A 14,651-nucleotide genomic window follows, 5' to 3' on the forward strand; every position below is an offset into this window, starting at 1 on the left:
GCAGCTTCAGAGATGTAACCCTGGAAGGTGCAATAGGTCCTTGGAGGTTTTATTGGGTTGGGAGCCTGGCCCTGCTGCCAGGCAGGGAACAGCCACATTGCAAACTTCCCCTTCTTTTCAGAAAGCAGAGGATCTGTGTAGGAATAATAAATTAGCAGTGCCCAGGCTAAAGAAACTCTATGTTGTACCTTCTCACATGTGGGAGACTCCAAGGGGATGGAGCAGCCTGTGGGAAGCAGGATCCTGCAGTGGAGATTGTGCAAGGACTGGCTGGGCCATGTGTGACACAGCAGTGTGACGTGTCCCTGTAATCCTGATAGGGACTTGGGTAATAAACATCTTTAATTCACTTTAAAACCCTTCTGTAGCACTAGCCCAGAAAGGTCTTAGTCGAAAGCAGAAGCAGGCTCATGGGATTTTGAGAAAAGTTACTTTGCAATGACTTCCTAATTATTTCTGAATTCATTTACTAATTGCACAGGTCAGTTTTTTACAGCCTAGAAGCCCAAACCCACCTGAGGAAGGAAGGCTCTGCAAAATGCCTGTAGGAGAAACACATTTTGGTACCTGCCTGTCGAGGATAGAGATGGTCCCTGAGCAAGGGGGCTGTTTTCCTGTCAATACAGCAATCAAATTTAGCTTCTGCCACTGTAGGCAACGTGGCATTAAAAGAAGGAGCTTAAGTTATTAAACTGAGCTGCTTTAATCGTCCGGTTCAGGGAAATCCATTGCTACAGGAGACCCGAGGATTAGTGTATTTTTACCACAAAGCCAATACATCTATTCTGATCGGCCACCGGCCGCTCACTCGTGCATATGAAACTTCATTCTCCGGGTTTGCACTCGAGAGTATGGGACCAAATGGAGTTTTATCTGGAGATTGACCCCGTTACCTTGAATCTCATCATTCTGGTGTCTAGTTATGTTATTTTGCTCCTGGTCTTCCTGATCTCCTGCGTGCTCTATGACTGCAGGGGGAAGGATCCCAGCAAGGAATACGCTCCTGAGGTCCCCGCAGACACCCAGCCCCCGATCCGGCTGGTGGTGATGCAGCAGGGCTCCCCCGGCACCCGCTGGGCGAAGGGGCTCATCTCCGCCTACGAAAACCCCGCCGACCTGCAGGGGAAAAGGACTACTGCTGTGTAAGGGGACCGAAAACCCCGCCGACCTGCAGGAGGAAAGGACTACTGCTGTGTGAAGGGACCTGCGCTCCGCCTGCCTCGCCTGCTATGTTTACTGCCCGTTCGCAAAAGGATAACGCGCTCACAAGGTAAGTTGAGACGCCGCTTTATTTGATACGGTGCCGTTGCCGAGGGGGTCAGTTTATGTCGAGCTGTGCTCTGCATCGATATGAGCTTGCAGTTCTGCCTGCCAGCCATAAAGAGACTCATTTCCATCAGCGCTGCCGCTGCCTCGCAGCCCACTGGCAGTGGGAAGCAGTGACGCTGTTCATCCACTCCGGCACTGATGAGGGGCCTTGGTTCAGTCTCGAGTTGTGCCTGGCACAGTTATTTTTGCAGGAACGCGGTGCTGTTCAAGGCATCCCGCCCGGACGGGCCGAGCTGTGCTGCAGCCTCGGCACATCTTCCTCGGCCAGCAGAGTGCAGATGACCTTGGTAGGCTGTTCCCAGGGAGAAAAGAAACACTAAGGATTTTAAAAGGGTACAGATAGTGTCTTTCTGATAGGAGCCAGCTGCTGCTCCCATCAGAATTTAATACTTTCCATGTTGTCTGTGAGCTCCCCTAAGGGCACTACCTATACCTACCTGCCAAATACCTGCCTATTTTTCATAGGTAGAACATGAGCTCTGCTCTTACGGGGCACTCTTTACCCCTTGCCCCCATAAATACCCTGATGGGATACAATATGCTTCCTGGAAAAGCTGGGTGTGATGTCTCCTGCCCAAGAGACAGCGTGAAATGGGGTAAATTTACCAGTAATGTGATATGTGAGTCATGGCTGCCATGTGTCCCACTGGAACAGGAATTTCTGACCCTCCATCCTGGCTTCCAGTGAGCATCTCCACATGCCTGACCCTGCCTCTCCCCCCTGAACCTTCCTTCAGCTGTATCATGTTCCAGCTGAGCCACATGAAGGCTGTTATTGCATCTCCAGTAAGTCTAATGTTATCTGCATCAGCTCCTGTTGTTCTTCCCACAGTTTGGTAGCTACAAGCTCAAGGCCTTTTTGGTTCACAATGTTCTTCTTCATCCTGCTGGGTTTCTCCCTCTCAGTGCTTAATGGGATGTTTAACACCAGGTTACTGTGTCCCTCTAGATAGTGCTCAAGTTCCTGTATGTGGTGCTCCTTAACTGGTGGATTTTAACTGGTTACTAAGGGAAAATTAGCCCTGGACCCCAGACTGTTGTAGGTGTCTGTCCCTTGGGCTGTTTTACATCATCTTAATGTGAAGCACCCACAGAGTCCTACAGAAAGCTTTAGTAAACACAGTGAGACTTATTACCTGTCTGTGTCAGGTGGATGACTCACTGGGTTGCAGTGGTCCTAATGCCTTCAGGACAGGCATTTTAAATACTTCCAGAAATAAACCACAATTGAACAAAGCTGTTGGCTGGATTGCATGTTTTGTACTCCAGCTGGGTAGGAACTGTCAGCCTGTGCTGCATCCCCAGACGTGCTGGATTATGAATCAGCCGCAGAACATCCTGGCAGTGGCAAAGAAATCTAGAGAGTATCTTTTCATTTAACTGTATTTTAAGAAAAGGAGCCAGAATCATTAGTGGTTTTTCTTTTGGTTTCTTAATTCTTGTATGTGAACCCAAGTTTTGTTTTCAAGCTGTCTTTTGCACCCCGGCGAGTTATGGACATGCCTGGTTTTGGAAGGAAGGGTCCTGAGAGCTGGGTGCTGGAGTTAAACCCTTGATGTGACGAAATGGTAATAAATCTGAAGTTGGTGGCATGGTCCTCTTCCACGTATCAAACTGAAATAATTATGTTGAGTGTTGTTTTTGTTATTTAGCAATGAAAAAGTGCAATTATTCAACTGCGAGTTGTAGCTGCTTTGGCAAAACTTGGCAGTGACTAAGCTGCTCATATGTCATGGCCACTGTCACCCAGGCAGGCCACTGTTGTCTTTTCTTGGGCTCTCCCATCTGCCTTCTATTCAGCCTGTAAGCTCTTAAAAGCTTTTTGTGTGTTCATGTATCATCTCACATGCTAGGAGCCTTTCTGTGATAAGGGATCCCTGGCATAAGGGAACAGAAATAATAATCTTTGCTAAGAAGACCTCAGGGGGACTAAAAAGAGCTCAAAAATATCCCAAAGAACTGTTTTCTTTGATGGTGAGGTGTCATAATGCCAACAGAAAAGCTCTGTGGTTCTTTGATGAAGGTCATGCAGATAATGTAGTGATTCCATGTGTGCCATATCATTGCCACGTGTTTGGTTCTGTAATACTGACTGGCAAGGCTGGGTTGATAAATACTTTCAGACAGCTGAAATCCTCCTGATAGTTTCCTCTAATGGCAAAGCTTTTGTGTACACCCACCACAGACCCCTGGCTCCTTGAAACTCAGTGGGAAGTTGCTGGTTTTGGAAGCTGGGCCGTGGACTGCCAGTGGTGCCCAGGGAGGCTGGGAGCAGTTTCCTGGAGCACAGTGTTCACTCATAAGGAAATTTATCAGTTGTGATAGAGTTGGTGGACTCTGCCCTGAAACGTGGAGGCAAAAGCAGCAAATGGCACTTTTCTCCTGATAGCAGGAAGGCAAACAGAGGATAAATCCCCTTCTGGAAAATGAGAAACTGAAGTGCATCAGGACTTTGCCTTCCCAATGGGGATAAAATGGCTTTCTTAGTTTTGTCTGTACTAGAACAATACTGGAGTATTAAAGCAGTGAGAGAGCCCTGGAGTATGTACCAAGAATTCCAAGTAATCAAGTCACTGCCAGTGAAATTACTGCTTTGTGGAGGTCTTGGCTACCACGCTTTTTTAATGACTGTGGCAGGATTAATGCATGCAAATGGGCTTTTATCAGGCCAAGCTTACCAGAAATCACCCTTGAAGCTGCATTCCCTCGAGTGCTTTCAGTCCTCTGCCACGTCCTTTGCACCACTGTGAGAAAATGGGGGTAAATATCCTCAGAGCAGTTTTGCTATTTTCTATTTTCCCTAAATCGTGCTGTGTAAAATGTGTGTTCCTTGCTGGAATTCACGTGGTTTGAAAAGCATCCTGTGCAGCTCTTTGCACATACTCTGTGCCTGGCTCTTCCAACCCTGTTCAGTCGATCCTGGGTTTGTGCCTTGCTTAATCCTACCCGTGCCTATCTGTGTGTGCTTTGCCCAGAGGATTAGGCAGTGCTTAGGGCCAGGATATCCAGCACAGAAATACTGTTCTGGAGCAGGTGCTACCTGCAAAGGAGCAAGGTGTTGGTAAAATTGTGTTAGCATTTATTCAGGAGCAATATGAGTTGGAGAACATTGGATGGACAGGCAAGGATTTAGAAAATACTCTCTATTTCCAGTTTTGCCCTTGGCTTATGGGGCTCCTGTTCCCACTCCTCTTTGCTCCATGTGTCTGCTCTGCATTTATTTTCTCTTGCTCTTCTGCCCTCTGCACTGAGATTTCTCTCTTCTTAGTCATTTATGCAGTTCATAAGGGGGTTACTATACAGCTTGGCATGCAGGGGATGCACCTGAGTTCCACTCTATGAACTAACCCTGGTAGGTTCAAAGAGAATGAAATAAAATATACTCCCACAAAAAATGCCTGGAGCAGGAGGAACAGAGGAGTTGATGAACAAGCCACATTAAATCTGGGCAAACCCTGGACACAGAGCCTTACAACACCTGCTTTGAGTGACCTGTGGTCACCATGGCACTGATCTCTAGTTCTGTAATATGGAGGGAACTGAGGGGTGCTGGGAGGATTTATTGCTGTTCTGCAGGAAACAGGAATTCAGTCTTCACTGGCTCGCTTTCAGTTGGCTTTAGTGCCCTTTTAAAATCACATATTACTGCTTCTGTAAAGCCTTCATTAAAGGGTTTCACAGAAACAACACAGGAAAAAAAAAAGGATTTCTAGATTTCTCCAACATTAGTTCAAATCAAACATGTCATTAAATTCCCTGAAAGTACATCTTTCATGTGAGCCTGTTCCACTGTAAACATACTATCTGAGCCTTCAGATTTCTTTTTAAAATCCTTAATAAGCCACTGCATATGAGTAGAGGATTAGTCCAGACAGACTAACCCATATTCACAAGAGAGAATTACTTCCCATGCTGTGATTGTTTTGAATTTGAAAAGGGATAAGTCTTGTCTCATTTTGCACATTGTTTCATGGTGGAAACGCTCATCCTCTGATAGTGCTGAGTACAGAAGCACAGTAACATGTCCAAGTCAAACCCCTGGGCTGTAAGAAGGACTTTAGAATAGTTTTTGCTGCCTAGAACTGCATCACCTTGAGTTACCAGTGATTCAGCTTGTGTGATGTTGGTGCTTTGGTGGGGATGCCAAGAGGCAGGAATTGATGTTGGGAGTTTAATTGGAAATACTGTTCTTCCAGCCATGGGCCAATACTGCTTCATGCTTTGGGGAGCCCTACAGCCCACTTGTCATCTTTTAGATGGATTAAAACCCAAGTATCTTGAGCTACCTGTGTCCTTTTTATAAGGCAAAGCATCAGGCTGGGTCTCCTGGTCCTGCTCCAGCCCAAATGACTCCGTGACTCCCCCAAGCACTGCAGAATCTGTCCCATCAGGTGGGATCTGGGGGCTGAAAGCAAATCCACGTGTCCTGCTGGTGTCCCTGAGGGGCTCCTGCAGCCTGACCTGGAATAGCTGCTCTCAGTGGTGGATGGAATGGCAGCTGGAGCTGCAGCGAGGATGTCACGTGGGGAAGGTGTGAGGGATGGGGAGATGTGTGCTGGGCTCTGCTGGTGGCTGCTGCTGCCCAGGAGGGAAGCAGGAGGGCTCCTGGGGCAGCTGTCAGGGCTCTGAGGTAGAGCTCTGGTTCTTCACGCTTGGATGATGGAGAGCTAAATTAATTGTTTATAAATAAGCTGCCCTGGCATTCACAGCAGGAAGGTATCTGACTTATCAAGAGAAAATCATAGCAGAAATGTAAAAAATGGGAAAAGCAGAACAGCTGCCAACTCTAGCTCCTGTTCTGCTCCTGCTTTAGTCTCCTCACTCCCTCCTCCTCACGTGTGCTGGTTTCCTTGGAGACGCTGCTCCTTAGTTTCCCTCTCTAATACTGACGCTGTGTGACATTAACATTTCAAAAAGGCATTTCCACCCTAACGTGACAAACGGGGAGCAGCTTTTGGAGGCAGATCCTTGTCACAAGGCATCCGAATCCAGCATCTGATGGTTCAGCCCAGGCTGTGGATGGGTCAGTCTCATCCCAGATCTGCAGCAGATGCTCTGTGTGGGCAATGAAGCTGTGCCCTAGTTTCTCCATCTGTTAATGGCAGCAATAATTGTTACACAAGTGGAGTGTTGGGTTGATTTAATTAATATTTATGAAGGAACACGAGATCCTTTCATGGGTGGTGCTATAGAGAAATTGTTAATTATGAATGATTATATATTTGTGTCTCTTCCTGAATGCATAGAAGACCTGGACATATTGTTTAAGCACCCACATTTCACACTCCTTCAGTATTGAAGCTGATTGGGCACATGATATAGCTCTTCATTATCTAAAAATACACTGAATTTAATTGCTATTGACTTCAGATGAGCAAAGAATACAGGCTTAGCATCCAGCTCTATTTTTAGGAATTGTATTTCCTAAATCATCAATATTTTTTGTAACTTTATTAGGCAATATTTTTCACCTTCTATTTTTAGCTCAGCCACTTCTTATATATAAAATAAATGTGCCAGTTCTAGGGCTAAACCTTTCAAGAAAGGGGAGAGGAGGCAAGGATTGGGCACATCCACCTTTGCCTTTTTCAAAGGACAAAACAGAGCCCCAGAGTACTGAAGGATTAATGGGAGGTGCCTCAAGTTTACTGCTGGAAACTGGGCATGCATGAAACAAATGTCATAAGCATAAAAGGTGTATTGAAAAAATTCATGAGTGGCAGCAGTTGATTTAATGTCTGCACATGCCCTGTGCATTCCCTATGACCACTGTACCTCTTACCCTCCCCAACAACCAAAAATGCAGTTCTCGATGGACTGAATAAGTACTTTTAACAGGTGATTTCTTTCCCATTCTCTCAGGAGCATATTAAGCATAAACTTGACATAAGTCACAAACTTGTTTCCTCAAAAAGAAGAAACCCACTTGTTTTCCTTCCAAGAGCAGAGGGAGCAGCCTTGGCTTGCTGGAGGGCACACCTTTCACCTGTCCTAAGCCTGAAGGACACGTCCCTGGGCAGAGAGAAAGGTTCTGTCCAAATTTCAGCTGTACCCCTGCAGGGCTGTGCTTTGCTCTCTGCAGGGCTCAGGGCAACACCTCCTTTGAATCATTTCTCATCAGCCACCAGCAGCTCTGCAATTTCCAGCCCTCCAGGCAAAGCACACAGGTCACCACGGCAGACAAGGTGTGAACTCAGAGTTGCTGGAGGGGAAGAAAAGCTTTTTACCGAGATGGGAATAGTATTTTATCACTTTTCAGGGCATTAGTTTTAGACCAGGTTTACACTGGAACCAGGGTGGTTTAATAAGGGGTGGGTGGTTTTATTACTAGCAAAATCTCTGCTGCTGCCATGATTGCACCAGCAAAAAGCAATTTGACAATAAGCCTTATTTTCCTTGCTGAAACAATGTGTACTAACTTGGCAGATAATCTCATTAATTAATTGAAGCTCTATTTACAGTTGATGGAGAGAGACAGCTTGTAGGGACACGCCATCAAGTCTTTTCTAGAGCAGACAAGGCTCTGTAAAGCTGCATTTTTATTTATATACATAGGCCGAAATGAAAATCGGGGCATTGCTTGTAAAGCCAAGAGTTCTATCCCTGGGGAACTGAATAGAAGGCAAATCTTTGGCATCAGGAGGCTCCGTGTTTGTTTTGGGAAGGAGAGCTGGCAGGGATCCCAATGCTAACTCTGAACATCTGAGGAAAAGGCTGGCTGGAAAGAATTATGTCCTGACGCAGACAGGGGAAAGCCAGGAAATTTGAAGCCAGGACAGAGACTCCAGTGTTAACTCATTCTGGCAGGGAAAAAAATAATTGTGAAGTATTAACACCACGTCCTTGGGACGTGTATTTACAGAACATGGTGGTGTGTGAGTTCCTTGGGAGGATGGAGGTTTTCACCAATCCACGGTGGCAGAGGATGGAGAACTGCTTGGACACGTGGGAGGGCTAAGCCATGGCTGGAGGAGAAGATATGGCTCATCATTGTCAAATCTGTGTGCTTTTGCAACTGTGTTGGCAGGGTTATTTGGCTTGGGAAGGGACATGCTGCTCCCCTGTTGTTGCCTCAAGAGAGCTGAAGGGACAGAGGACCCTTTTTCTTTCCCTCCAACCAATTCTGTCCTGCCAGCAGACCCTGGGGCTTCCCTCCTCTTGTGATTTTGTGTTCTCGGTGTTACAAAAGTCCATCTGCTTCTTGGGGTGACAGTTAAACTGCCATTAGGGCCATGTAAGATATTATCATGGGCTGGTTAATGGGAAACTGTTTTGCAGATGGACTGGCTGCTCTTCCCCTTTTGCAGACAGAAAACGCTTTCCCTACTTCAGCTGCTGAGGGTGAACGTGTGGGTTTATTTCTTTGCCTGTTTTCTCCTGGTGTGCAGTGAAAGACAGGATGCCCCAGCCTGGGGTAGAGCTCCTCAGAGCAGAAGGCAGTTGTGTTTGAGGCAAGAAGGAAAAGCAAGGTTCCAGCTCTGGCAGGGGGCAGAGGGTGAATGGTGCCTGCTAAAGCTTTCCCACAGGTGACCCAAGCCTGGCCCTCAGGGCAGAGCTTCAAAGCAGGGTCATGCTGTAGGGCTGCCTTTTCCTGTTTTGTTTAACAGCTGCTTGGGAGGACACGGGTTGTGGTTTTTTTGTGCCCTGTCTGCTGGGAAGCACTCAGGGTAACCTGCAGTCACAGATGTTACAGGAGCCCATTTCCATTTTTTTTAGAGCCGAAGTCAAGGCATATTTACTGGATGAAAGGGATGAAGGCAAATGGCTTAAGCCCAGGCTGTGCTCTCATCACACAAGGGTGAAGCACCTCTCTTTGTTTCTACATGTAGCAAAGGCTTACCTGGACTGGACCAGGGCCAGCCTTTTCCTATTCCTGATTTCCAGGCAGGTGTACAGCAGCACTCTCACCTGTCTGTACCCTTGGATCTCTGGGCACTTCCCATCCTGTGCAGACAGAGGGAGTGAAAGCTGGATCTTAGCTGCCTACCTTCAGAGGCCAGTTCCCACAGGATGAGTACCAGGACCTTGTGAATGGCACCGTGGCACATCCTGAGCAGGGCCAGGCGAGACACGTGTCCGAGTTGGAGCAGTGTGCACAGTGCTGGGAGCGTGGGCAGCTTCCTCTCACTGCACCCTGTTAGCACAGGGCTCCAGAGCATCCTCCTGGGTCAGCAGCATTTTGCTGCTCTCGTTTGATTTAAGTGCTACCCCAGATTAGCTCTGCTCCTACAGGGCACTCCAGATTAGCTCTGCTGCTACAGGCATCTGTCTTAGCAGATAAACCTCTGTCGGCCAGATCCGTCGTCTCAAACTCGCCGAATAACCCGCCAGAAGGCAACAAGGGCTCAGATAAGCCCTGAGTTCAAAGGGGCACTTTGGGCTTAGAACTTACAGTGTGTCTGATCATGACTTTAACCTGGGATGGGGACAGCAAGTGCCTGAGATGACCGGAGCAGGACAAGGCTTCAGAGAGAGAACTGGGTTTGTAGGTGCAGCCCTGGCACGGCACAGGCTCCTGCACGTGGTGAAGGCAGAAAGGGCTTTAATATTTTGCCATGGATTTAAAAACCTGAAACCATCATAGTGCACATCTCCTAATAAAAGGATAATATGGAATGAGAAGCAACTATATCAGCTTCTTTGGTTGTTATACCCATATTAATGTATAATGCATACACCTACACAGGCAGAGACATGTCTTTGTGCACATAATTACAGCCTGTTGCATAAAGATTGCAAATGCTTCCATTTTAACCCTGTATTACAGTATCTTAAATTTGCAGAAGTCACCCCAGCTTGATTCTCATTCTTCTCCTCACCTTGGATCACCCTGTTCTCTTCTCCAGAAGCTCAAGGGACAGGGCGGATGATTTGACAGTCAACTGCATAAAGCAACTACTGGCCCAAGCATCAGCTTTCTAAAAATCATGTTCTGGGATGCAGGTACAGCACATCATGTGCAGTTGGTGTCTCCCCACAAATCGTTGGTCTTTCCATGCTGCACTTTTGGGATTTCCAGGGGCCAGATTCTGTTGCTCTGGACTCAGGCGTGACCCTGGACCAGGTCTGTGCTCTGCTCTCCCTTTCCCTGCTGCAGGCAGGAGTTTACTTGAGGTAATTCAACAGGATTTCGGTGGAAATACCCAGGGGTGACCTAAGTGCAGGTACAATGCAGCAGAGGGGCCCAAATTTGCATGGATACAACCACAATTACCATTTGGCTGCCACACTCCAGAGCCTGTGTCCCGCCCTGGATGTGCTGCCCCAGTTTTCTGCCATCCCTCCCTGCTTTCAGGTCCAGCCACTCTCTGACTGGTGGTTTTCACACTCCCTTTGTTGCTCTTTGTACAACAACATGACCACTAATTGCTCCAGCTAATTAACTGTTAAAAGACAGCGGCTTGGTCCTCAGATCCAACCCATGGGTTTGAGGAAAGCTTTCCTTGGAGACAAAGGCAGTTACAGCTGTGAACACCCTAAACCCCTGGCATCAGAGCTGCACCCGGGACAGGCAGCACCTCACTTTGTTCCCCCTTTGAGGCCTCGAGCAGTGTTTTTTCCTAGTTGAAAGTCAGGATGCCTTGTAGTGGACAGATGGTGTTTTTCAAGTGGAGATGGGATGAATGAAATCAAAGATTTGTTTCAATTCGAACTAAAATAATCTGTCTAATCAGACTGTCTTCCCCTGGCATCTATCCATGGAAACACAAAACACAAAGTGGCAAGCAGCAGCTCTGGATTTTACACTCGAGTCCCTCCCTAAAGACTGAGTGTCCTGTCCAGCACAGATCTCAATGGGTTCCCAGGGCTGTCTTGCTTTGTTTGATGTTTGGTGTAACAGCAAAAATTGCTTCTTTGTTTCTTTTTCATTTTAGTATCTGCCTAAAGCATCTCTTCTCTGAGTAACTTTGCACCTTCAGAACTGGAGTCCTGATGTACCCCCACAGAGCCTCCATCCAGAGGGGATGTGTAATGCTGCTGATGCAGCAGCTCTGGCTGCTCCATACCCAACCAGGAGCAGCTGCTGGTAACCAGACCCTTGTTTTTGTCAACCCAAGATCCCGTTTCAGGTAGACCTGTACACAAGCTATAAATCATCACGTCTTTTCTTTCACTACCATTTGCATATAAGGTAATAGCAGTCCTACTTTCCTTTGACAGTGCAGTAATTTATCATTTGACAGTGTTTTAATGAAAACCCTGCTGTTCTTCTCCCTGGAATTGGAGAATCAACATTACAAAGAAGTCCTTCCTTGACCTTTCCCTGTTGGCCACTCCTGGAAATTAGAGTGTCTTCATTTTAATGAGCTCAGAGGATTGGGGAGTTGCAAGAAAAGGAAAATCGACTTCAAAAATACCTAACCTTCTGTGAATATGTCAGGACATGTTTTTAGACACAGAGCTCTTAACCTGAACAGGCTTGTTCTCTCCTTATTCTATGGCTCCTCCAGCAGAGCTGTTTCTTGGCTCCTATGGTTTATGATGCAAGGACATGTTTACTTTGCATGAGGTTTGTTGCAAAATATAGCCCAGATCTTCAGCTGGTGTAAATCACCCCTTTGTTCCCCTGCCCATCGCTCCTGCAGTCAAGCCTGGCTGGCAAACCCTGGGTGCCCTGACTGTGTGTGTGTGGATATCTGTGTGATATGTGAACACCTTTGCAAGGCTTACAGGAGCTGTGTCTAACCTGGCAATGCTGTTGTACAAGTGAAATGAAAGAGTTTGTAAAGAAAACCAAAATATTTGTCAGTGGTTGATAAAACTCAGATTAATTTTTGGGTTTTTTTTTACCAAAAAGTTTCAAAACTGGCCAGGCATCTTGCTGCCTTTCAGGTGTTGAAAAATTTCCTTATTTTACACTTTTTGTTGGGTGATTTCTTCCAGAAGTAGTGTTATTGGGTCAATCAGATCTCAAGCCCAAGCTCCTGGCTGTGGAAACACTCCTCTGTTTTACCAACCTGAGTGCCTGATTGGAAATCCAGTCTGCTCTCACAGCCAAGGGACAGGGACGGGTACCTCCAGAGGGAATTCAGATCTGAGGTGGATTTAGTTTCCTCTGAGGTGACAAGGCACTTCATTTGGGTTCAGCTGAGGATAACACAGGTTTGGTCTCTGCTGTACGTTTTGGGTTTCTGGTCCTTGATGTAGTGTCAGCACAGGTGGAAAATCCGCTGCAGCTCCGTGTCTTGGAACATGCTTCGTGTGTGAACTATACATTAGAATTTGTACAGGTTTGGAAGTTGTGTAAATAATGGTCTTCTGTAGTACTACACACGTGCTATCTTGCACACATATTTATTTAGTAGTAAGACAGAAAGCTTGGAAGTGAACCATGTTTGCACAGGGCTGTAATGGCAGAGGTTTCCTTCTCATGTCAGTGTTCAACACATAATGGAAGTTGATATATAGTGGAAAACCTTGAGGAAAGGTAATTTATTCTATCAGTATAATGGAAAATCTGTAGGAAAGGTAATTTTTTCTATCAATTTCAAATACCCATACAAACCAGTATGGCTCTATATTCATATTTGCAGAGTTTATTTGCACAAATAATGGTGAAGTGAAAAAAAAAAAAAAATAAGCCGTGGTGAACATGAAATAAACCACACTGGAATATGGGAGGAATGTCAGCAAAGCTGTCCTTGCTGCTGCTTTAGTGCATTTATCCAATGCTGAGTATTCCCAAACTGGGACTGAATGGTTTGGTTAAAGGAGAGCCAAGGAGGAAAAGACAGTGATTACTGGTTGTGAAACCGGGGCAGACTCTGGAGCAGCCATATGTGAATGTGGACGTTGCCATATGAAGGGATGAATGTGCATATACATAATTCCCTGAGGCCTTAAATCACAAAAGTCTGGCTGCACCAGACAGGGATTGCCCTGCAGAGCAGAACCTTCCAGCAACCAAGGGCTTCTTTGATTAAGGATGGCTTTAAGTTTGCTGGTTTTAGCCCATTTTTAATAACTCCTTCTGCAGGGCAGCAGAAGACAGGGCTCGCTCCTCCAGGGCTGCCTCAAGTCCTTGATCACATCAAAAAAAGTTTACCATAGCTGATGGTTTCTCACTGTGTCCTGTCCAGGCAGCTGGGAGGCATTTTTCCAAGTGGAATGGTCAGTGGAGACCAGCTTTGCCGTTATAAAATGAGGAAAAGAGCTGTAGTTTTTGCAGCCAGGTAGCTGAGCGCGGTCACCCCCCAGCAGGGAGGTGGTGTTACGCTCACCTGGCTGTGGCACGGTACCAATCAGACATGCCTGGTCTCCCCAGGGATTTTACAGCCCTGGAGCTGAGGCACGTTAATTATCCTGCCGTCAAAACAAACCCTCCTCCTGCGCTGAGGACAAAGCCGCTGCTCCCAGCTGGACTCGGGAGCTGGAATAGCAGGGCTATGTGAGGTCAGGGTGGAGGTGAGCTGGCAGAGCTCCCCGGGGCAGGCACAGAGTGGCTGCTGCATTCCCATGTGCTTAGCTCAGGCTGCATCCCCTGCTATCATGTCCATTTTTGACAACAAAAAAGAGCAGCTTTGCCACCTCCTGTTTGACAGAAGGATGGGAATCGTCCCAGTCACCTCTGAGCTGGGAACTCTCAAAAATTACCAGCGGGCACAGACACACCATGGCCCATGCTGTGACCAGCAGCATGGTATGGGGGGGTTAGGGTGGGAACCCCTGCAGAGGCTCATCCTCACAGAGCTCCAAACCCAGTGCAAGATGACTGGGATGCAGTCCCTCATCCCTCATGGGATGATTTGTCCTTCATGGGTGCTGGGACTGAAATGGGGATGAGCAGAACTCATGTCTTCATGCTGCTGTTCTCCATCCTTCCTCCATCAAACCCTCTTTGCAGAGAGTAAATTGTGACCAAAACAGATACTCTGAACTGCTTGAGTTGTGTTTTACATTTCAGTATTAAAAACAGGACTTGGGACATAAAGCTGTGCAGCCAAACAGCTGGAATAAAGGTCCAGAGAGCAGACCTGGCTCCCACCATCTGCACTGGAGTCACAGCTCCCAAGACAGGCTCAGGATGTGCCCTCCAAGCTGAGTAGAATGGCTGGTTCATTCCTGCCTTGCCATGCTTAGTGTAGGACTGCAAAGTTTAATGGAAAGCCAACCTTTCTGGCAGCTTTTTATTGCAGGGACAGGAGAGGGTTTATGTGAGCTGGATTTGTGAAGGCAGTTGTGCAAATATTTGTTCTCTGCTCCTTAGCAGCAAAGGGATGAGTACAAACAACATCTCCATTTAAGGTCCCACTCACTTGTTGCAAAAGACTTGATCCAATTTTGGTCTTGTTCTAGACCTCCAGCTCAGTTTGCAGGTTGTG

General features: G+C 46.9%; 2 protein-coding genes across 2 annotated transcripts in view; both read left to right on the forward strand.

The window, feature by feature from the left end:
• The first annotated feature begins 265 nt into the window (after positions 1-265).
• On the forward strand, positions 266-1,146 carry SMIM36 (small integral membrane protein 36). Its single transcript, XM_051798040.1, has one exon. It carries the CDS (start codon positions 817-819, stop codon positions 1,144-1,146), a length of 330 nt encoding a protein of 109 aa, XP_051654000.1. The 5' UTR covers positions 266-816.
• Positions 1,147-1,214: 68 nt separating this feature from the next.
• MMD (monocyte to macrophage differentiation associated) overlaps positions 1,215-14,651 on the forward strand; it is a 41,237-nt gene continuing 27,800 nt past the window's right edge. Inside the window, exon 1 of the mRNA XM_051798035.1 lies at positions 1,215-1,270. Coding sequence (XP_051653995.1) covers positions 1,230-1,270 — 41 coding nt within the window. The 5' untranslated portion in view covers positions 1,215-1,229. The remainder of the gene's footprint in view (positions 1,271-14,651) is intronic.

Source organism: Manacus candei, unplaced genomic scaffold (genome assembly GCF_025592945.1).
Source record: "Manacus candei isolate 608988 ecotype Guabito, Panama unplaced genomic scaffold, ASM2559294v1 h1tg000047l, whole genome shotgun sequence".
Lineage (NCBI taxonomy): Eukaryota > Metazoa > Chordata > Aves > Passeriformes > Pipridae > Manacus > Manacus candei.